Genomic DNA, 22,507 nt, shown 5'->3' on the forward strand with positions numbered 1-22,507 from the left:
TCTCGGGAGGTATGCTGCCTGCCGGGAGCCCGTATCTGAGACGTTACGGAGGCATTGTTGAGGATTATCCAGCCCTCTGACTACTACCCCATGCTACTCATCCATGTGGGCACAAATGATACTGCGCGGTGTGACACTGAGCGGATCAAGAGTGACTACAGGGCTCTGGGAGTACGGGTGAAGGAGTTTGGAGCGCAGGTGGTATTCTCTTCGATTCTTCCTGTCAAAGGTAGGGGCCCGGGCAGAGACAGATGCATCATGGAGGTGAATGCCTGGCTGCGAAGATGGTGTCGCCAGGAGGGCTTTGGCTTCCTAGACCACGGGATGCTATTCGAGGAAGGACTGCTAGGCAGAGATGGTGTTCACCTTTCGAGGAGAGGAAAGACCCTATTTGGACACAGACTGGCTAACCTAGTGAGGAGGGCTTTAAACTAGGTTCGACGGGGACAGGTGAGCAAAGCCCACAGGTAAGTGGGGAACATGGAGACCGGGGAGATGGGTCGGAAACGAGAGGGAGTGTGGGCTATATTGTCAGAGAGAAAGGAGGGTCAGGACAAAACTGGGAGGAAAGATCAAACCAGTATCTTAGATGCCTATATACAAATGTGAGAAGTATGGGGAATAAGCAGGAAAAACTGGAAGTGCTAATAAATAAATACAACTATGACATTGTTGGCATCACTGAAACTTGGTGGGATAATACACATGATTGGAATGTTGGTGTGGATGGGTACAGTTTGCTCAGGAAGGATAGACAGGGGAAAAAGGGAGGAGGTGTTGCCTTATATATTAAAAATGTACACACTTGGACTGAGGTAGAGATGGACATAGGAGACGGAAGTGTTGAGAGTCTCTGGGTTAGGCTAAAAAAACAAGGGAGATGTCATGCTAGGAGTCTACTACAGGCCACCTAACCAGGTGGAAGAGGTGGATGAGGCTTTTTTTAAGCAACTAACAACATCATCCAAAGCCCAAGATTTGGTGGTGATGGGGGATTTCAACTATCCGGATATATGTTGGGAAAATAACACAGTGGGGCACAGACTATCCAACAAATTCTTGGACTGCATTGGAGACAACTTTTTATTTCAGAAGGTTGAAAAAGCTACTGGGGGGAAGCTGTTCTAGACTTGATTTTAACAAATAGGGAGGAACTCGTTGAGAATTTGAAAGTAGAAGGCAGCCTGGGTGAAAGTGATCATGAAATCATAGAGTTTGCAATTCTAAGGAAGGGTAGAAGGGAGAACAGCAAAATAGAGACAATGGATTTCAGGAAGGCAGATTTCGGTAAGCTCAGAGAGCTGATAGGTAAGGTCCCATGGGAATCAAGACTGAGGGGAAAAACAACTGAGGAGAGTTAGCAGTTTTTCAAAGGGACACTATTAAGGGCCCAAAAGCAAGCTATTCCGCTGGTTAGGAAAGATAGAAAATGTGGCAAAAGACCACCTTGGCTTAATCACGAGCTCTTGCATGATCTAAAAAATAAAAAGGAGTCATATAAAAAACGGATTACAAAGGATGAATATAGGCAAACAACACAGGAATGCAGGGGCAAGATTAGAAAGGCAAAGGCAGAAAATGAGCTCAAACTAGCTACGGGAATAAAGGGAAACAAGAAGACTTTTTATCAATACATTAGAAGCAAGAGGAAGACCAAAGACAGGGTAGGCCCACTGTTCAGTGAAGAGGGAGAAACAGTAACAGGAAACTTGGAAATGGCAGAGATGCTTAATGACTTCTTTGTTTCGGTCTTCACCGAGAAGTCTAAAGGAATGCCTAACATAGTGAATGCTAATGGGAAGGGGATATGTTTAGCAGATAAAATAAAAAAAGAACAAGTTAAAAATCACTTAGAAAAGTTAGATGCCTGCAAGTCACCAGGGCCTGATGAAATGCATCCTAGAATACTCAAGGAGCTAATAGAGGAGGTATCTGAGCCTCTAGCTATTATCTTTGGAAAATCATGGAAGACGGGAGAGATTCCAGAAGACTGGAAAAGGGCAAATATAGTGCCCATCTATAAAAAGGGAAATAAAAACAACCCAGGAAACTACAGACCAGTTAGTTTAACTTCTGTGCCAGGGAAGATAATGGAGCAAGTAATTAAGGAAATCATCTGCAAACACTTGGAAGGTGGTAAGGTGATAGGGAACAGTTAGCATGGATTTGTGAAGAACAAATCATGTCAAAGCAATCTGATAGCTTTCTTTGATAGGATAACGAGCCTTGTGGATAAGGGTGAAGCTGTGGATGTGGTATACCTAGACTTTAGTAAGGCATTTGATACGGTCTCGCATGATATTCTTATCGATAAACTAGACAAATACAATTTAGATGGGGCTACTATAAGGTGGGTGCATAACTGGCTGGATAACCGTACTCAGAGAGTTGTTATTAATGGTTCCCAATCCTGCTGGAAAGGCATAACGAGTGGGGTACCGCAGGGGTCTGTTTTGGGACCGGCACTGTTCAATATCTTCATCAACGACTTAGATATTGGCATAGAAAGTACGCTTATTAAGTTTGCGGATGATACCAAACTGGGAGGGATTGCAACTGCTTTGGAGGACAGGGTCATAATTCAAAATGATCTGGACAAATTGGAGAAATGGGCTGAGGTAAACAGGATGAAGTTTAACAAAGACAAATGCAAAGTGCTCCACTTAGGAAGGAAAAATCAGTTTCACACATACAGAATGGGAAGAGACTGTCTAGGAAGGAGTACGGCAGAAAGGGATCTAGGGGTTATAGTGGACCACAAGCTAAATATGAGTCAACAGTGTGATGCTGTTGCAAAAAAAGCAAACATGATTCTGGGATGTATTAACAGGTGTGTTGTGAGCAAGACACGAGAAGTCATTCTTCCGCTCTACTCTGCTCTGGTTAGGCCTCAGCTGGAGTATTGTGTCCAGTTCTGGGCACCGCATTTTAAAAAAGATGTGGAGAAATTGGAAAGGGTCCAGAGAAGAGCAACAAGAATGATTAATGGTCTTGAGAACATGACCTATGAAGGAAGGCTGAAAGAATTGGGTTTGTTTAGTTTGGAAAAGAGAAGACTGAGAGGGGACATGATAGCAGTTTTCAGGTATTTAAAAGGGTGTCATAAGGAGGAGGGAGAAAACTTGTTCACCTTAGCCTCTAAGGATAGACCCAGAAGCAATGGGTTTAAACTGCAGCAAGAGAGGTCTAGGTTGGACATTAGGAAAAAGTTCCTAACTGTCAGGGTGGTTAAACACTGGAATAAACTGCCTAGGGAGGTTGTGGAATCTCCATCTCTGGAGATATTGAAGAGTAGGTTAGATAAATGTCTATCAGGGGTGGTCTAGACAGTATTTGGTCCTGCCATGCGGGCAGGGGACTGGACTCGATGACCTCTCGAGGTCCCTTCCAGTCCTAGAATCTATGAATCTATGTGGATTTTGTGCCCATAAATAGTACATAAGATACCCTGTCATTGTTGTGGCTGAACTATAGTTGAACAGTGAAGGGTGAATAATACTCTTATAATAACAGAACAAACACGTGACAGATGTTAGTTACATAGATTAATCCTTAGGGCTACATGCATTAAACATTCTTATAAAAGAAGTATTTGATGTTTTAGATTTATGGATTTTATATTAAAAGTAAGTTTAGCTGTAATGCAAGAGACCTACCTACAGGTTAAACTCTGTATGTTAAAGCTAATGCGTAGTTAACACCTTTTTGAGACTCTTCCCAGGACAAAGTAAAATTAGGCAAAACATCCACGCAGATGTCAAAAGACCTTTACCTAAGCCAATAGTAAAATGAGTGGAAAACGGGTTTTGCCCACATTCTAACGTATTTACCACAAGTGCGTACATACCTGTCATCCATATGCACATGCATACTAGCCTATGGGTAAGTGTAACCTAACATTTCTGTGGGGGAAGAATGAAATATGGGCATAAGAGGGAGGATTTCCGATTAATGGCAAGCTGCTTGCCTTTTTATAAGGTATTTAAACAGGCAATCTACCCATCTACCTACTCCTGTCTACTCTTCATTGCCTCCACCTTTCAACTACATATCGATACTACTCATCTTCCACATGACTATTAACTATTGATAGGTCGTTTTTCATTCTTTTCAAGACTGTAAGTTAAAAAGGGATTTAATCTCATTTACATTTTATTTAGATAAGGCATATAGAGTTAATTTAGAAAGCAAGTAACTTTGCAGTAGCTTCCTTTACTAGAAGTGTGAAAAATGCCCAAGGTGTTGCCAGCACCAGATTATTATCAAGAACAGAGTGTGAGTATTAATCCATTTTGCATTGTATAACCTTATATTCTCTTAAAGAACTGTGATACAAGTGTAACTAACTGTTTTACCATTTACTTACTATCTTCATTGATTTTAATAAAAAGGCTTTATGACTACATCTGTTTCTGTGTAAACTTCCTGTCACAACCCCGAATTTCCTTTTATAAACTCTGTGAAGCCTGATTCAGGACAAACTAACTTTAATTGTTGCTCGATTAAACAAATTGGCGAGCCAAATACCCATACTAATTAATATTCACAATAATTATTAAAACTATTAAAATTAATAAACTTATTAAAGAAAAATAAAATTAAGTGGCTAAATTAAATCAACACTACTAACCTACCCCAAATCAGTCTACATGCACTACTAGAAGGTGCTCAGATACTATGATGATGAAAACTGTATAAGAACCTATATACAACTGTAGAATGGCCTTCATTCTTCCCAATAGCTATACAGAAGCCTTTCACATAACTGACTTCTAACTTATATATCTTCAGGGACATAATATTGAACATTTGACAGAAAATTAAGTTTAAATCCATAAGTGGTTTCTATTGTGATCCAATCTGAGGCAGATTTCATACAGTTTTATGGCAAGCAATGGCATTGCCAGCAGATATACAACTCACTCAACTCCAGCGGAAACAAGAGGTTGACTATACTCTGGCTAAAACCTTCAGCAAAATACCAATTATAATTCAAGTGCAGTGTAAATTATTTCATATTCAGACAGGAAGAAAGATTTTTCCCAGCAGTGTCACTTACACTGTAATGATTATTGGATGGAAAAAAAACAAATTAGATGGGCTGGAGATCAGTGGCTTATCTGGGCTGCTCAGCTGGAAGGTAGTTAGTAAAACATAATATTCCGTATTGAGTATTATGATATTTAGAACTTCCCCTTTCCTCCAATATTTTTTATTAGAATTTCAAAAACACAAAAAACCCACATACGTTACCAGCAGGAATAGAAATGTAGGGCTGTAAATCTTGCCATTCTAAGGAAGGTTGTTTAATTAAAAAAGCAATAACTTGCTGAGAGAATAATTAAAGGGGTCTAATTTGTATAAGAATTTAGCTTCATCTAATGTTTTCTTCAGCCTATAGACACAACCATTGATAACTCATGTGAGAACAATGCTGGCACAACTCAGCCTCTTGTGTTAGCCTAGATGTCAGTGCTGGTTACCAAACATTAAGATAATACAGTAAAAGTTATAGCCCTCTATTAGGGCCTGATCCAAATAGAATCAATAGGAGACCTTGCCTTGAATGCAATAAGTTTTGGATAAACTCTATGCATTATTATTCAATTATTATTATAGCCATTTAATGACAAAGATAAACCTTTTTACCTAAACATCCTGAGCTGGAATATTTTAACTTGTAATATCACTTTATATCAACAATTTATACCAAAAACTGTTGACCTTACATTCTTATTGGACTTAATCCACAATCAGCAAATGAACTGTACATTAGGTACTGTACATGTTATCTAACTGATAGTCTTTGGTGCAAAAGGCTCATACTCAACTGGGCCTTGTTTTACATTGGGAATTCTGGTTTTTCATTAATACCCACAAAAAGGAAAGGCTATGTCACTACCATTCTTGAAATTTCTTTGTGAAGTTTCATATATATATGAAAGTTCAGAGATGGTATATATCTTCAAATTTCTTCAGAGGTATTATGAAGTTTCATACCGTGTCTGAATTTCCGCCTCTAGTTACGATCTCATTATGTAGGGATATATTTTTGCCCTGTTTTGTGAGGTGAATAGTTTGCTCAAGAGTTAAATGATTAGCTGGATTTGCAAAAAGAATGAGAGAGCTGTGGATTTATGTAGTTGATTAGTCACTTGAGAAAACGTACTGTCTAGGTTAGGATCTAAAGTTTTCTGAATACATTTACCATCTCTGAACTGTTGGAGTAGTCTTAGTGCTCAGCAATTCAGTACTTTTATTTAAGTTTCTTTTATTTTACAGCTACATGCAATTTGTTGCTGGAAATACCTTAGTCAAATGGTAGCTACAGTAAATATTACTGGAGAAGGTCATTCCGTCTCTGACTATCACAAAAGAAAACAAGCTATACTTTGCTGTCCTAAGAAACTGAACATAGCACTGTGAGTCTGTCACTTTTAAAGGATGTTTATTTCCTAGTGTCTTGCTTATCACACTGCAGTGTTTCAGAGATTATTACTGCTGCAGCAGTTCAGTAGTCTTATTGTGTGAGTGCCATTGTTATTACAATTCACCAACCCAATATTTAGATCACCCGTTCTGAATTATTTAAGACTAAGAGTACTCAGAGGAAACACTGAAGTAAGGAATGGAAAGAATAACTTAATTGTCTAAGCTGGCTTTGTAGGTGTTCTTTTAATCTTTATACCTCTCCATTGCTCTCCTTCATTCAAGGTCAACCCTACAAATACACAGACTGTATCTGCCTACCCACTTCTGCTGGCAAAGCTAGCATCTGATGTAATGAGTCTTACTGTTTCAGTATTTGGAACGGGGATAGGGAGAGAACAGTGCTTATTGGTTGATTTGGCACCTTTTTGATAGCATGTTTCAAGTCACCATCATCTTAATTTAAGACTGAGTTTTTTAATGAGTGACAAAGAAAAACAACCCCAAGAATTCTAGGATTAATGTACCAGCTGAATACATCTTGGAAATGTGTGGTATTCCTCTGATTGATATGAGAGGTGTGCCTATGAATTCAATACAAAGCTACATTATATAAAAAGAGGGACTTGTCGGCTGTCTTGACCTTAACCTTATACTTTGAAAGCGGCTGCAGTGATGCAGTAAAGCCAAAACCCTATTTGGAAGGACCATATTTAGGCCAGCGTGGAGTCTGGGTGTTCTGCCTTCATGTGATTCTACAGAGTGCATACGCAAGAATAGCATATACTGTACAGAAAATTAAGGCCTGATCCAAAGCCCATTGAAGTCAACTTTTAAGCAGAAGGGATTGAGAATTTAATCTATTGCTCATAGATGTTTGATACCAGCATGTTGTGGTTTAGGATAGTTTCTAAAATGAGCATGATGGAGGCACTAATGCTAAAAAGAGTGAGGCCTGGCAGTAAAAAGGAAAAAAAGACTCATCTCTCCAAAGTAAATGTTAACAAGCACTCCATGGACTGTAGAAAATCTTCAAGGAGACTCCCTGGTGGAGCTCTGAAGCACCCCCTGCCTTATTCCCTATTTCTGCTGATAACCACCACTGCGTTCCTTCAACTTGGAGGACATTAAGCAGCTGAATCTATACTAGAACCAAGGCCATTCCTTGGCAGCCTGAAGGGGAAAAAAGATTCAAAACCTTGAACAAAAAAAAATGTGGCCTTCCTGTTTCCCAGTGTGGAGAAATGCTTTCACAAGATTGTGTTCATGTCTCTGCCAGACAAACATAATGGCAAGCATAAAGTGTTGGGATCCCACAATCCTTATACTACAGGGCAGTCCCCTTCCATACTATGCCAGTGGTACAAGTGGAGGCCTTTAAAACTATTGATTGATAGGCATTTCAATGAGACTGAGTGTTGAGGTTGCACTCTATTTCTGTAAAGCACCCAAACCAAAGTCTCCCAAAGACCATCTAACTCTGGGTTTTTGAACACCTCACCTGCAATCTAAATTTTGCAGATTGGTCCTATATATTCTTTGCACACATGCACATGTAAAACAGCAGTAGCTGGTGTAAGAGTGACATTAGCCAGAGAAAAATTAGACTTACTATGTTATATAAATATACTGTAACTATCTATTTCCACATACAGTTCATCTATTTATGAAGGGATATAGCAGAGGACAGAGAGGCACAGAAAGAGAAAAGCTAAATTTATGCAAAAGTATCTCCTATACAACAGCTAAATCCGTCAACCTAGTAAGCTATCTGCAGTCCTGGTGACCATAACTGATCTATCAGTTATCTGTAATTGAAATGCCTGCCAAAAATATCTCTACCTCAGCTGTCTTTAAATTTACTAACTTTAACAGTACTCTGAAATGTTGCTCTTCTAATAAAATGACAGAAGCTGATATAAGAAAAAGTATAGAAATGATGAAGGTGGAAAAGGTGATGATGCAGAATTATGTCAATAAAAATAAATTTTAGGAAAAAAGACCAGAAGAATATATGCATCACTTAGACATTACAAATTTAAGCTATACCTTTGTACTATATTATTTAGGATACACATGACAGCAGGTATGCATTCCATGCTGCTAAATATAAAGCTTTTCTATGATGAGAAAAGTTATTATAAAGGCATATGAAGGTACAATAGGTACTTTAAAAAGCCCTACAAATATATCGCAAAAGGAGTGTACACTAGAGATTAGTGCACTGACTGGGTTTTTATTTCACCTCTGCCATTAATCTGTGACTGTATGCGTACCCTCGTGAAAGTCATTTCTCCTTTGACTATAGGGTGACCAGATGTCCAGTTTTCAACCAGAACATCCGGTCAAAAAGGGATCCTGGCAGTGCTGATGTGTAGGGGCAGCCAGGGGGCTCCACATGCTCTTGTCCACAGTTCTCGGCCAATGGGAGCTGCGGGGATGGCGCTTGGGGCAGGGACAGCTTGCCGAGCCCCCTGGCTGCCACTATGCATAGGAGTCAGAGGGGGGACATACTGCTGCTTCCAGAAGCCACCTGAGGTAAGCATCTCCAAGATCCTGCACCCTCACCCTCTCCCATGCCCCAACCACCTGCCCCAGCCCTGATCCCCCAATCCCCCCTCCCCCCGCTGCCCTCAGTACCAGCCAGGAGCACCCTTCTGCACCCCAAACCCTCATCTGCAGCCCCACCCCATAGCCCACAACCCCAGCCAGAGCCCTCTCCTCACTCTCAGACCTTGGGCGACAGGCCAGTCCTCACTTACAGACAGCCCCCCAACCTGAAGCAAATACTCACCAGCAACTACACACCACACCACAGAAACACTAACCCAGGAACCAATCCCTGTAACAAGCCCCGTTGCCTACTCTGTCCCTATACCTACTCTAGTGACACTATTAGAGGACCCAACCACATGAGCCACACCATCAAGGGCTCATTCACCTGCACATCTACTAATGTGATATATGCCATCATGTGCCAGCAATGCCCGCCTGCCATGTACATTGGTCAAACCAGACAGTCTCTACGAAAAAGAATAAATGGACACAAATCAGACATCAGGAATGGCAACATACAAAAGCCAGTAGGAGAACACTTCAATCTTCCTGGACATTCAAAAACAGCTTAAGAATAGCTATCCTTCAAGGAAAAGAACTTCAAAAACAGACTTCATAGATAAATTGTAGCTCTGCAGTTTATTTGCAAATTTAACACCATTAATTTGGGCTTGAATAGGGACAGGGAGTGGCTGGCTCACTACAAAAGCAATTTTCCCTCTCTTGGATTGACACCTCCTCACGAGTTATTGGGAATGGACCACATCCACCCTGACTGAATTGGCCTTGTTAACACTGGTTCTCCACTTGTAAGTTAACTCCCTTCTCTTCATGTGTCAGTATATTGATGCCTACATCTGTAATTTTCACTCCATGCATCTGAAGAAGAAGTGGGTTTTTTTTTTTCCTTTACACACACAAAAGCTTATGCCCACATAAATCCGTTAGTCTTTAAGGTGCCACCAGACTCTTCATTGTTTTTGTGGATACAGACTAACACGGCTACCCCTCTGAGTGTATTTTTTGAAGCCCTGAAAGCAATAATGCATGTATCTGTCACACGATGAAATGGGGGGCAAGGAATCAGAGATGAATCCAAAGTTTGATGTTAAAATCCAGATCCTAATTCTGCCAAACTATGTGATGTGGGGGAGAGGGAGAGTAAAAGGGTGAGAGGACCAGGGCCATCTCCAGAGAAATATCAGGAGTTGTTACAGAGGGCAAGTATGACATGGACTTCAAAGAGGTATATAAAGAAAGCCGGTCACATTCTTAACCTGCCAGCTTGACAGTCTTCTTCTAAATTAATTTTTAAAAAGGTATTTTTAACTATTTTCCTTCCTCCACCCATTTTCTCAAGAGAATATTTCAGTTACAAAAAAAGACAGCACCCCCCTCCTCTCCTTGCATCCTTAACTGGCAATTTTATCAAATATGAAAACAAAAAAAGTTCAGATATAATTGTTCTTCTATCTCCCTTGCCTACCTTTTAGGACACCAGCTTAAAAAAAAAAAATCCTCTCGCCGCCCCCCACCCCCGCAAAGAAACCAAATTAGGAAAAAGCAAAGCATTTGCCTCGTCCCCATCTTGCAGGATTTTCACTTTCATGCTATGTTTGGAATGTGCATATAGTACATCAGAAGCCCTTTTATCTAGCTCTGAACAAAACTGTGTCCTCCTCTTTCTCCCCCATTCCTCTCAATAACATTTTCATTCCTTAACAACACTGTTGTTCTCAAACCCAAAGTTTCCTTCGCTTCATTTAAAAACATTTCAATACAGTAAATAGTGTTCCCTCCCCCACCCCTGCCTCCCTCCTCCTCCTCCAGAGAATTTGAGCAGAGAGTTCTGATTCCAGAAACATTTTGTGATGTTTCTTTCTGAGTTTAATAACTGATTGTTCCATCTGTCTGGAGTGTTTGTTTTTGGGGAAATTAGATGAGATACATAGCATTCATCCCGTTAGAAAATAGTATGCTTTCTAAGCCTGAACTTGAGAAACATTTTTGTTATTGGGCCAGGGATTCTTAAGGCATTTTTGATATTCCAAATTATTTTCTGGAATTGGATGATTCTTCTAACACTTCTGTCAGCATTTGTACAGAACAGGTTGTGATGCTTTTTGGCCACATACATAAATGGAGAGTTCTTTGTTTTCTGCTCTTGATTCCACAAGCAATGGACCTGAATTCTACTGGACACTGGGAAGACAAATATTGGAAGAGATTGAAAGGAAAAAGAGATCAAGTAAATCTTGAACTCCATGCTCCTGCAACTCTTACTCATGCATGGATTTCAGTGAAGCAATGAATACAAGAACAAAGGCCAAGGTGTTGCTATGCTCTGTATTACAACGCCTATCTGATTTAGGATTATCAATGGGATTTATGCTCCCAAGGGCCTAAATCCCTTTTGAAAACGAGATTGAGGCCTCTAAATCAGTTAGGATTGCAATGCTGAGTTGCAATGGCTAGATATTTTTTAAAAATCTGGCCCTTAGCAAGGATTACAGGATTGGATTCATATTTATATGCTTGAGTAAAGATGGCTCAGTAGGACTCCTTATTAAAGCCAACGTAATTGCAAAGCAATTAGGAAGAATAATTTTCTATATTCTCAGAACTTGTGTGAAATCCAGGCTTGAATCTGACCTATGAATTGATATTTTAATGGCCTAAATTTTACTGCTACAGAGAGCAGTCTAATCAAACAAGAGGAAAAGAGTGTAAAATAATTTACATGTTTTGTCTGGAAAGGTCAAGTTCTGAAAAAGAATGTGACCATTTCTACTACGGTGTTTACCCATCAAAGGCAAAATCAATATACACCATTATGAAAAATAGCACATACTTTTTTGGCACAAAGATTAATCATTACCAACAGCTGCTGTTAAGAGTTAGCGGTCTCCCACAATGAACAGCTGACCGGGGGCCTGATCCTCAGCTGGTGAAAATGTCTATTTAAGTTAACTGTGGACATGTCCCAAATACTTTTTAGACTTTCAAAGCTCTTGCACAGTTCACTATTTAGTGTTTCTACTTTAGCTAGTTTTCATAGAAACTGTTTGTTTTTTTTCCTTTTCTTAGAAATAAGAAAATAGATGAAAGATGGTAAATGTTTAATTTGCTGATACTTTTCCAATGCACTTCTAATGGCCCTACAACATGTCAAAATAATTTTAACCCTTCAGCATCGCAACTTAAACTAAAGGAATAACCCCATAGTTTGCTGCAGTAGTAGGTGGTTATCCTGCATGGATTAGCCACAACTATGACACTTACTTTTCAAGAGCGTTTAACAATCTCCTTGAAGTGTTTCAGTGGACACCTTTAAAAATTTCTACCCTGTCTGAGGGATTCCCTTGTATATAATTTCAGAAATATTGCTGGAAATAGTAAAATATTTCAAAACACTAAGCTCAAACTTTAAAGAGCACAAAAGGGCCAGTGTTGCAAGGCCTAAAGTCCAGATACATACCTTTTGAGTAGGTGCCTAACTCAGACTAAAATCAATGGGATGACTAAATCCCATGTTAAAAAGGGAATTAGGCACCTAAGTCTTATTGAAAAAGTGAATGGACTTAGGCTTCTATGTACCTAAGTCATTTTTGAAAATGGGACTTATATTTTAAAGTTATTTAGGGGTGGATATACGGTTGCCAACTTTCTAATCGCACAAAACCGAACACCCCCACCCTGCCTCCTGCCCTGCCCCTTCCCTGAGGCCCTACCACTGCCCCGCCCCCTGCTTGCTTCATCCCCCCCCCCCCCTCTGTCGCTTAGTGTCCCCCACCCTCACTCACTTTCACCAAGCTGGGACAGGGGGCTAGGGTGCAGGAGGGGGGGCCTGAGGGCCCTGGCTGGGGCTGTAGGCTCTGGGGTGGGGCCAGGGATGAGGGTTTTAGGGTGCGGGAGAGGGCTCCAGGCTGGGGCAGGGGGTTGGGATGCAGGGGTATAATGCACTCTGGACTGGCGGTATGGGCTCTGGATGGGGCCAGAAATGGGGTTCAAGGTCTGTGAGATGGCTCCGGGTTGGGGTAGGTGGTTGGGATGCAGGAGGAGATGCGGGGTCTCAGCGCATATAGCATCTTATAGCAGCTCCCAGGAAGCGGCCGCCAAGTCCCTGCAGCCCCTAGGCTCCTCCCTGGCTGCCCATGTGCTTAGGGGCTACAGGGACCTGGTTGCCGCTTCTGGGAGCCACACTGAGCCATGGCAGGTAGGGAGCATGCCTTAACCCCAGGCCCCCGCTGTGCCACCGACTGGACTTTTTATAGCTTGGTCAGCAGTGCCAACCGGAGCTACCAGGGTCCCTTTCTGACTGGGCATTCTGGTAAAAAACTGGACGCCTGGAAACCCTAGGTAGTCCTCAATATTCATACAGGTGTCTAGTGGGATTTTCCAAACCATGTAGGCCCAAATCCTTAAAGGTATGTAGGTTCCTATCAGCCTTTTTAGGCTCTAAGTGCATCATTTAGGCACCACTGACATTTTCAAAACTGCTTCTCAGCTGCCTGCTCACCCTGCAGGTGCCTAAGTCCCCAAGGCACCTAGGTTTCTGATTGTCTATATTTGCAAGCATTGACACCTTCCACCCCAGCTAATGAGCAGCTCTGATCCCTAGCTCAAGCCAAAGCCCCGGAACTCCCAAAGCGAGATATTCAAACTAGGCAGGGAGCACCTATCTCACCAGCCAGGCCCCGCTCAGATAGGCATGTTCGGAGCATGCCTAAGACCTGATCCTGCCACCCCCCACATCAGGAGGGCCCAGTGTAGGCCATCAATAGGTTGGGGAGCAGCACAACATCTGCACAAAAGACAGATGGGGCATAGGGAAACATATGACTAGCGTAAAAGGTATCAGGCATGAGCAGAAGACAGACAGAGGGTTTTGGCTGCTAGGGAAAGGGCTACCTAAGTGGCTGATCTGAGTTAGATGCCTAACTCCAGGAGAGGGTTCACAGAGGATCCTGAGCAGAGGGGGGTGCCTCTCTCTAGTCCATCACCCAGGTGCACCGGGTCAGCTAGTTAAGTACTTAAGACCCAGGATATGGGAGACTCAGGTTCAAATCCCCAACACTCTGTCCAAGGGGAGCAGGAACTTGGGAGGTGGGAGACCTTGGGTTAAGTTCTTGCTTCTCTTGGACAGACTATGGATTTGAATCGGTCTCCCACATCCTGTGAGAGTCCTCTAGGGCTATTGGCTATAAAGGACCACCACCTGTAGGTAAGGCAACCTCAAAACATACCTACTGGATCAAGCCCCAGAGGCTTGATAGGCAGAAGAATGCGTAATTGTGAATCTGCTGGGGCTTAGGTGTGAGCTAGGCATCAGGTGGCAGCATGCATGCCCCTGATGGACACTTGGGTGCCTAAGAAATATAGGTGCCTACCGGGTTAGGCAGCACCTAAGCAAGGTTTGAAATGTCAGATTTAGGTGCCTAAAATAGCATTTAGGTGCCTAAATCTCTTTGTGAATCTAGCCTAGAGTGCCTAGCTTGGGACCATTAGGTGGTAGGCTACCCCAGGGTTAGATATTGCAATGCTGAGTGGCAAATGCCTGAGTAACTTTGAGGATCTGGGACCTAAATCCCATTGATAGCAATGGAAGTTAGGCATTGAGATGCTTTTAAATATCTCACTAGTGCCTATCTGCATTTTTAGGTGCCTAAATATTTTTTAAAATCTGGCCCTTAGATCTTACAATGCGGACAATGAAGCCCTGAGTCCCATTGTCCACACCTGAAAGTTAGTCTAGTTTAGTAGTGTGTGAATTTAAAGTAAAATAGCTATGCCAGAGAAGACTCCATGTATGGACACTTTTATTCCACATTAAGAGTGCCTTTTTCTGGTTTTGCTTAGTCCACTTCCAAAAGAGATCAAGCTAATTCAGAACAAGGCACTCTTATTCCAGACAAGTGTCCACACATGAAGTTATTCCAGAATAGCTGTTCCCAAATAACTCTACAGGCTTGTCTACACTTACCAGGGGATCGATGCATGGTGAGCGATGCATCGGTAGTTAAAGACCCGCTAAATTGACTGCAGATTGATCTCCCATGGACTCCTGTACTCCACAGGAATGAGAAGAGTAAGGGGAGTCAACAGGAGAGCATCTCCCGTTGATATAGCGCAGTGTGGACCCTGCAGTAAGTAGATCTAAGCTATGTCAACTTGAGTAATGCTATTCACGTAAATCAAATTAGATCAATTTGCCCCTGTAGTGTAGACAAAGTCTCAATGCAGATAAATCTTCAGACTTCTGAGGCTATGTCTACAATTACAGGGCTGCAGCTATGCAGCTGTAGCACTTCAGGCTAAACACCCACTACAGCAATGGGAGGGGTTCTTCTGTTGACCTATCATTTTCTACATCGGGGGCTTAGGTCAGCGTAGCTACAACTTTTAGGCATATGTATTTCTCACACCTCTGAGAGACAAAGCAGATGTAAGTTGTCAGTGTAGTTGCAGTGCTCAGTCTCTTGACAATGGGATTTAGGGTAACATTGTCAAAAGTACCTAGAACTTTACATGCCCCCATTCTAACTACTAACAATGTTCACATTTTGATATCATCAGGATTTCTTTTGCCAAAGTATCTTGGCTACCTCTGAGGGCATGACAGATGTGATTAATGAAATTTAACATTAAACAAGAACAGTCAATAAACACTAAGACATGCTGTTTTCATTTCCACAAGATCCTCTATGTTGCTGACTCATTGAGTCAGGAGAAGTTGCAGAAATAATACATATTGTTGAAGAATTTGTGTGGAAAATGAATGCTGAGTGCATGGTTCTTCACCATCTGGGTATGAATTCAATTTCTATTCAGACTCCAACCTCCAATTCATCTATCTTCTTGCCCTTGCAAGTCTCTCAGGCTTCCTGGCTCCCTTTCCCCTCACCACAACTTAGTCCATCTACCTTTGACCTCATAGGTCTCTCCTCCTGGCTGTGTTGACCTCATAGGTCTCTCATCCTGGCTGTGTTTCTGATTGGACCTTGGTATTGTATGCTCACATCTCATACACTATGTATTCTGGGAAACTCCTCTTGGGTACAACTTCGCATGCCATGTTTGTCTGGAGTAGCACCAGGGTTCAGGGTAGAGGTGAAGACATGCCTGACTCATTAAGACAATAAAATGTTGCACCTGCATGGGGCTTTTCATCTTCCAAACAATAACTAGTTAATACAACATTGTGCAGCAGGCAACTTATGACAATCACCATTATACAACTGAAGAAGGGTATGTAGGTGAGTGGCCCAGGGCCACAGATGGAATCAGCATTGGAGCCAAGATTAAATATTCTAGACCATGCTTCTCTTTACGCCCCTAGGAATTCAACGAGTGATGGAACCTGATTGTGGTAGAGTGCTGGGATGAAAGGAATTAGAAGGTGAAAGGGAACTGTAGGGTGAAATCCTGGCTCCATTGAAGTCAATAGCAAAACTCCCATTGACTTCAGTGGGATCAGGGTTTCAGCTATAGAATTTACAAGTTAGATCATCTACTCCATTCCCCTGACAAATCTGAATTGTCTATTTTCTAAGGCTCAGTCCAGTTAATTTTTAGATATTCAAAGGTAGACAAAGGTCAAAAGCATGGGGGTGGGAGTGACTCCTCCAAGAGCAACATTGTGTGGAGGAGGGAGATGAAAGGAGCTAAAAGGCTGAGGCAAGGACTCAGGCCACCAGAAAAGAGGAAGTGCAGGGAACTGAGTGTTCTGTATCAGAACCATTATGGGATTTGGTATTTTTCATACACATCCCTGCTGCTGAGAAATCTAAACTTGATTTCCAGACTGGGCTCTGATTGATTTCAGGGATAGTGGGAAATGGAAAAATGCAAATTTACCACTAACATGAAATTAAACACACACACACAAAAAAAACCTATTTTCCTATTTTTTGTGTGCAAATTTCTTGCTTCTTTATCTTTTCAGACTCCATCTGATTTTTCATGTTTAAGTTTTCCACCCCAACTCCCTCTATTTCCCTAGACTTTTGTTTTCTCTATCCTTTGTACTAATTCTGTTCTTTTTTTGACCTTCTGAATTTATTTAATTTCTTTCTGTTCTTGTCTTATCCCTTCTCCTATTGGTTACTGAATGTCTCTACTTCTGATGTTTCTGCTCTTGCACATACTTCTCCCTTTGCCTTTTTCCTCTGCATGAGCCTGTTGGCCTTTCCTTTCATCTTCTCCTTTGTTCTATCTGTTTCATTCTCTCTCCCTCCCATGGTACCTTCTGCTTATATGACTGTATTTCTTGTTTAGTACTCTGTTCAGTTTTCTCCTCTCCTCATCTTTTCCATGGATAGTATCTCGTTCCTCTAGGTCCCTCAGAAGGACTTTGGAAGAGCCCAAGATGACCTATTCCAGGTTTTACATTGAGTCTAGTGCATGCTGGGACAGGACTCAGAAGACCTGATTCTCCTCTCACAAGCTTTACATCTGTGTAATTTGATTGACTTCACTAGAGATAGTTATAATTTAGATCAGTGCAAGACAGAAGAGAATCAATTTGTTGGGGGCTAGTCACTTCTGTTTTAGGAGCCCTATTGATATTTGCACACAACTACATTTCTCATTATTGAATCTCAGAGCCTGGACTTCAGAGATACTTAAGTAACCTGGCACAAGACACCTTGTTTTTAATGCAACTGACCAGCACTGTTGAAAATATGAGAACAGCTGATTCCTGTGATAATTACCTGATGACAGCATAAGCCTTTATTTTATAAATTTTGCTACACTAAAGATTGAGATAATACTATAGCAAGTCCTGATGCAAACAATAGGGTTTGTAGCTGTTGTTCAAGTTGTTAGATTTTATGTCTAGCTTGTTTGTGCTTGATCCAGAATTTGCTATTTCAAGGTGGCTGACTATTCAATGGTCAGACATCTACCCAAGCTTGACATGATAGTCTAAAAATAAATAGCATTGAGCAACAGTACAAAGACTCCTGTGCAGAAGGCAAGAAAAATCCAATGTTTGTGGTTTGCAGAGGTTTGAGAGAAAATGGTCAAAATATATTCTTTACCAGTGGTGATTCATCCTAAATAGGGCCGGCTCCAGGCACCATCTTGTCAAGCAGGTGCTTGGGGTGGCCACTGCGGAGAGGGGCGGCACGTCCAGCTATTCGGTGGCAATTCGGCGGACAGTCCCTCACTCTGGCTCGGAGCGAAGGACCTCCTGACGAATTGCTGCCGCAGATCACGACTTTTTTTTTTTTTTGGCAGCTGCTTGCGGCGGCCAAAACCCTGGAGCCGGGCCCTATCCTAAACCACTTGGTGAAACTGGAATGTTGATTTTCAAAATGTACACAATACATGTGGTGAAATCTTGAGATGGGGTGACCAGAACTGCCCATGATATTAAAGGTGTGTAGCAGATCATGGATCTATATAGTGGAATTATGATATTTTCTGTCTTATTATATCCCTTTCCGAATGGTTCCTAACATTCCGTTAGCTTTTTTGACTGCCACTGCACATTGAATAGATGTTTTCAGGGAACTATCCATAATGACTCCAAGATCTCTTTCTTGAATGGTAACAGCTAATTTAGAGCCTGTCATTTTGAATGTATAGTTGAAATTATGTTTTCCAATGTGCATTACTTTGCATTATCAACATTGAATTTCATCTGTCATTTTGCTGCCCAGTCACCCAGTTTTGTGAGATACCACCTCCCCTCAGATGAAAGGCCCTATAGAAGAACAATGTATTGTTATAAAAGTAACTTCTTTCATGATATTTCTACTTCCACTCCCAGATGAAAAGATGAAGTACATCGGGTCAGACCTTTTTGTTGTTAAGTGTATTTTGTCAAATCTCAAGAAGGATCTGTTCAAAAAACAAAACAAAAACACACACACACATACACACACACACACCCCTAAAGAGTTTACCCATACCTAAATTTAATGTCAAAGAACAGGAAGAAGAAAGACAAACGTTAAATAGGACTTCAAAAACTTTTAAATCCTAAATAAGCATAGTGTCCTATATTTAAGAGGGGTGCTTTTAATTGACACCACTGGTTTTTAGAGATGTCTCCCAACTGGCTAACCAACCCTTTGATACACTAATCCAAAACTCTCTTTCTATCTGAAGTCTCCACCTTTGATTTCTCGTGGGTTATCACGAGAAACACTCAGCTGGCCACATTCTGGACAAACTTTTCAGCTGGATGAGGCCATAAGAAATGCAAGAACCATCTTTTTGTCCTGAACAGAGCACCTTCTCCCTCAGACAAGAATAAGAAACCATCATGGAGGTCTCCTTCTTGAAATCTTGGACCCTGCCAAATTCCATCCAGGAAGGCCTCCTAAGCCAGCAAGAAAACAACTGGAAACAGAACAGTCTCCTTCCAATAATTTGGCCTATGCACACAAGTAGTAGTCGTGGAAACAATAACTGCAATGAGGGCCACCACCTGTGACTCGGACCTCTACATCATTTCTGGATGGCAAGAACAAGCAGAACTCCTGTGAACTCTCCTGACAGATCGCCAACACTTCCTTTGATGAGGTGAATCAGTGCCTGCTCTAAAGTGTGCAATAGCCCAAACAATAATGAGGAAGCCATTGTGCAATGCTGGAGAGCCCACAATCAACTCCTAATATCTGAGCTCCCATTTCTCAGTAAGGTAATCAAGAAATCAAAAAAAGACTTATGTCACTTGTCAGCAGCCAGTGTCTGAGATTTTCCTCTCAGTCAAACTTCAGGTCAGGGCATGATTCCAAAACACCACATGTTGCTCTTGAGTAGATGACCCCTTTCTGCCAGAGTAAAGGGAAACATCCATACTCATCCTGTATTACTTCTCTGGTTTAACTGATACAACAAATCACCTGGTACGTCTGTGCTGATTCTAAGAAACTCCAGGGGTGGAACAGAGACACCCTGAAATAGCTCCCGTCCTTTCTTTTGGACCGACCTCACAGGTTTGCAATGGGCACGTCTTCCTCCATTTCTAAAGCTTTCACATATAGAGGCCCAGGGCTCATCATATTATTCAGCATCTATATGAACCCATTAGGAGAGCTAGCGAAACAGGGTGAAATGCCAGAAGTATGCTGAAGACACCCAGATCCTCTGACTTTAAGGTCATAAGGGACCATTGTGATCAACTAGTCTGACCTCCTGCACATTACAGGCCAAAGAACCTCACCCACTCCTGATATAGTCCCCTACCTTCTGGCCGAGTTACTCAAGTCCTCAAATCATGGTTTAAAGTCACCATTTACACTAGTTTAAACCTGCAAATGACCTGTGGCCATGCTGCAGAGGAAAGCGAGAAAAAAAAAAAATGAACAGTACTGTATTTCTGCTCTCTCTCACACAATCAGCACCTGAGTGAAAAGCATTTACACAGATGTATGTTAGAGATGACTATGGGTAAAATCCTGACCTTACTGAAATCAATGAAAGTTTTATCATTGACTACAATGGGGACGAGATTTCATCAAGGGATGTAAAACTGGTGTAAGTGAGAAGACAGTCTGGCCTGTGTTTCTAACTCTCATGGTTATAATTAGATACATAATATTTCAAGAAGAAAGCATTTATTTACTGTTTTTAAACATATAAAGGCTTTCTCCAAATAGCCTGTTTCAGTAATTACACCCCACAGGGTCAATAGTCATTCTGAGAAGCTGGCTAATTAGCAATCCCCTGATAACTCCTTAAATGGCTGACCACTCCTTACTAAGCCCCCACTTTAACAGGTGCCTATGTTTTTATAAGGAAATGGAACTCTAAACAAGGATATACTGATTTGTGTAGTCCCTAGATGGCAGATTCTAACTGTGTAATCTAAAGAAACAAATCACAATTAGCCATCTATGCTTGGAGTGTGGTTCACCCAGGATTTAGACCACCCAAATCGTACATGGATTATTTTCCCTCTAGTTGGTTGTATAATGATTTAAATATTCACTGCCTTCCTGTAGTTAATTTAGTCATTTTTTCAAGAGTCTCACTGCAGTCTATTGCTTTTACTTAAGCTGCATGCCTAACACAAATTTTGACCACCCCTTCTGTTAAATTAAAAATAAAATCCTTTGTGCTCAAAAGCTGTGGGATAATTTTAGTATAACAGATGTACAATGGTTTGTAAAATCTAGCTAGTGAATGATCAGCTGTATTATTCTGCCTTGGCCTTTCCATCCAAACTGGCTGCTATAATTACTATTAAAGGATTTACCCAGGTATGCTTATTTTACATCAGGTTGTGGTATTAGTTGATTATGGTGTAGCTGCTTTAAAGCAAAGAAAAGAGAGAACACAGTTTGGCTTATTTTAATGGTCAATATTGGATTTTGTGTGAATTATTTCATTAGCCTTGTCACCAAATTAGAAGATATCTGATGTCTAGTACTGTACATGTCATCCTATGGGAAACAACTAGAAACTCTAAGAACAATAAAGCAACTATCTGAGACCACACTAAATCTTTGCTTTATTTATCATCATTAATGCAGTCAGTGTTTCCATGGATGATGAGAATCACCTTTTTATTCAGAAATTTTTTGGGGGTGTGGGTGGATGACTGATAACCCTGTAAAGTACTACACATGAAAACCACAAATTCCTTTTTGGCAAATCAACACTTCTCTAGAGAGTTACTACTGTACAAACAAAATGTTTCCGAAGTTCCTTATGGCAGGCAAAACATGGTATATATTCCACTCAGTTATGCTAAAGCAGGTTGTAAGGAAAGCTTAGATTCCTAGATACTAGGATAATACAAATAATAAAAAAAATAGTTTCCTTTGGAAGCAATATTTGCAAACTTTGCAATATTTAACTGATCTTTTCTCAACTAAGATGTTAAAATAGAGATTAGAGTAACAGAGGCTCTTATTATACAGAGTATTAAGGTTTTGAGGGGGATATGGTGATTTAATGAGTGTGACAGAGTGCTCTGCTTTTAAAACAGCTGGTATAAGTCTTACATGAACCCCTGGACTCCTCCGAAACTGAGCATGTTGGTTTGCCAAGCAACAGTTTATTTTGCAAGATAACAGCAAAGCTGCTGCTTGAAAATTGCAACAGCTCCCTTTCCTTACTTACAGTTCAGTAGAGTTCCTGGGAATGTCCTGAGGAATCTGGATCACTTTGCTCTCCTGACAGATGAATATCCTGTCAGAGCACCGACAGAGATGATGCTGACATCCACAGCAATCACCCAGGAAAACCACCAAACAGATTAAAAAAAAAGACATGTTAGTCTTTACATATGTGCTCTCCTCCCTCATTTAAAAGGAAGGCTCTACAGCCTTCTACTGCAGGACTAGAAATGACTCCTCTAATTGAAGATCCGCCTTAAAAGCTGAAGTGAATCATGTGATTCTTAGGGGATGACTTGTTTGCAAGTTTCATTTCATGGCCTGTGCTCCATAAGCATTTTAGGGAAGGTGTAGAGAGGAGTTGTATACTAACAGGAACTTGTTATGTGATAAAACTTATTTTATGTTTCAAGTGGCGTGGATGAAGCCACAGAACTTTAATT

At 41.2% G+C, this 22,507-nt stretch overlaps 1 protein-coding gene across 3 annotated transcripts in view; it reads right to left on the reverse strand.

Annotated features, from left to right (window-relative positions):
• FSHR (follicle stimulating hormone receptor) overlaps window positions 1-22,293 on the reverse strand; it is a 172,638-nt gene extending 150,345 nt beyond the window's left edge. For all 3 annotated transcript variants that reach the window (XM_034764341.1, XM_034764340.1, XM_034764342.1), the window contains exon 1: window positions 22,069-22,293. In XM_034764341.1, the coding sequence (XP_034620232.1) occupies window positions 22,069-22,253 (185 nt within the window). In that variant the 5' untranslated portion in view covers window positions 22,254-22,293. The remainder of the gene's footprint in view (window positions 1-22,068) is intronic.
• Window positions 22,294-22,507: the final 214 nt, after the last annotated feature.

This window comes from Trachemys scripta, chromosome 3 (genome assembly GCF_013100865.1).
Source record: "Trachemys scripta elegans isolate TJP31775 chromosome 3, CAS_Tse_1.0, whole genome shotgun sequence".
Taxonomy (NCBI): Eukaryota; Metazoa; Chordata; order Testudines; family Emydidae; genus Trachemys; species Trachemys scripta.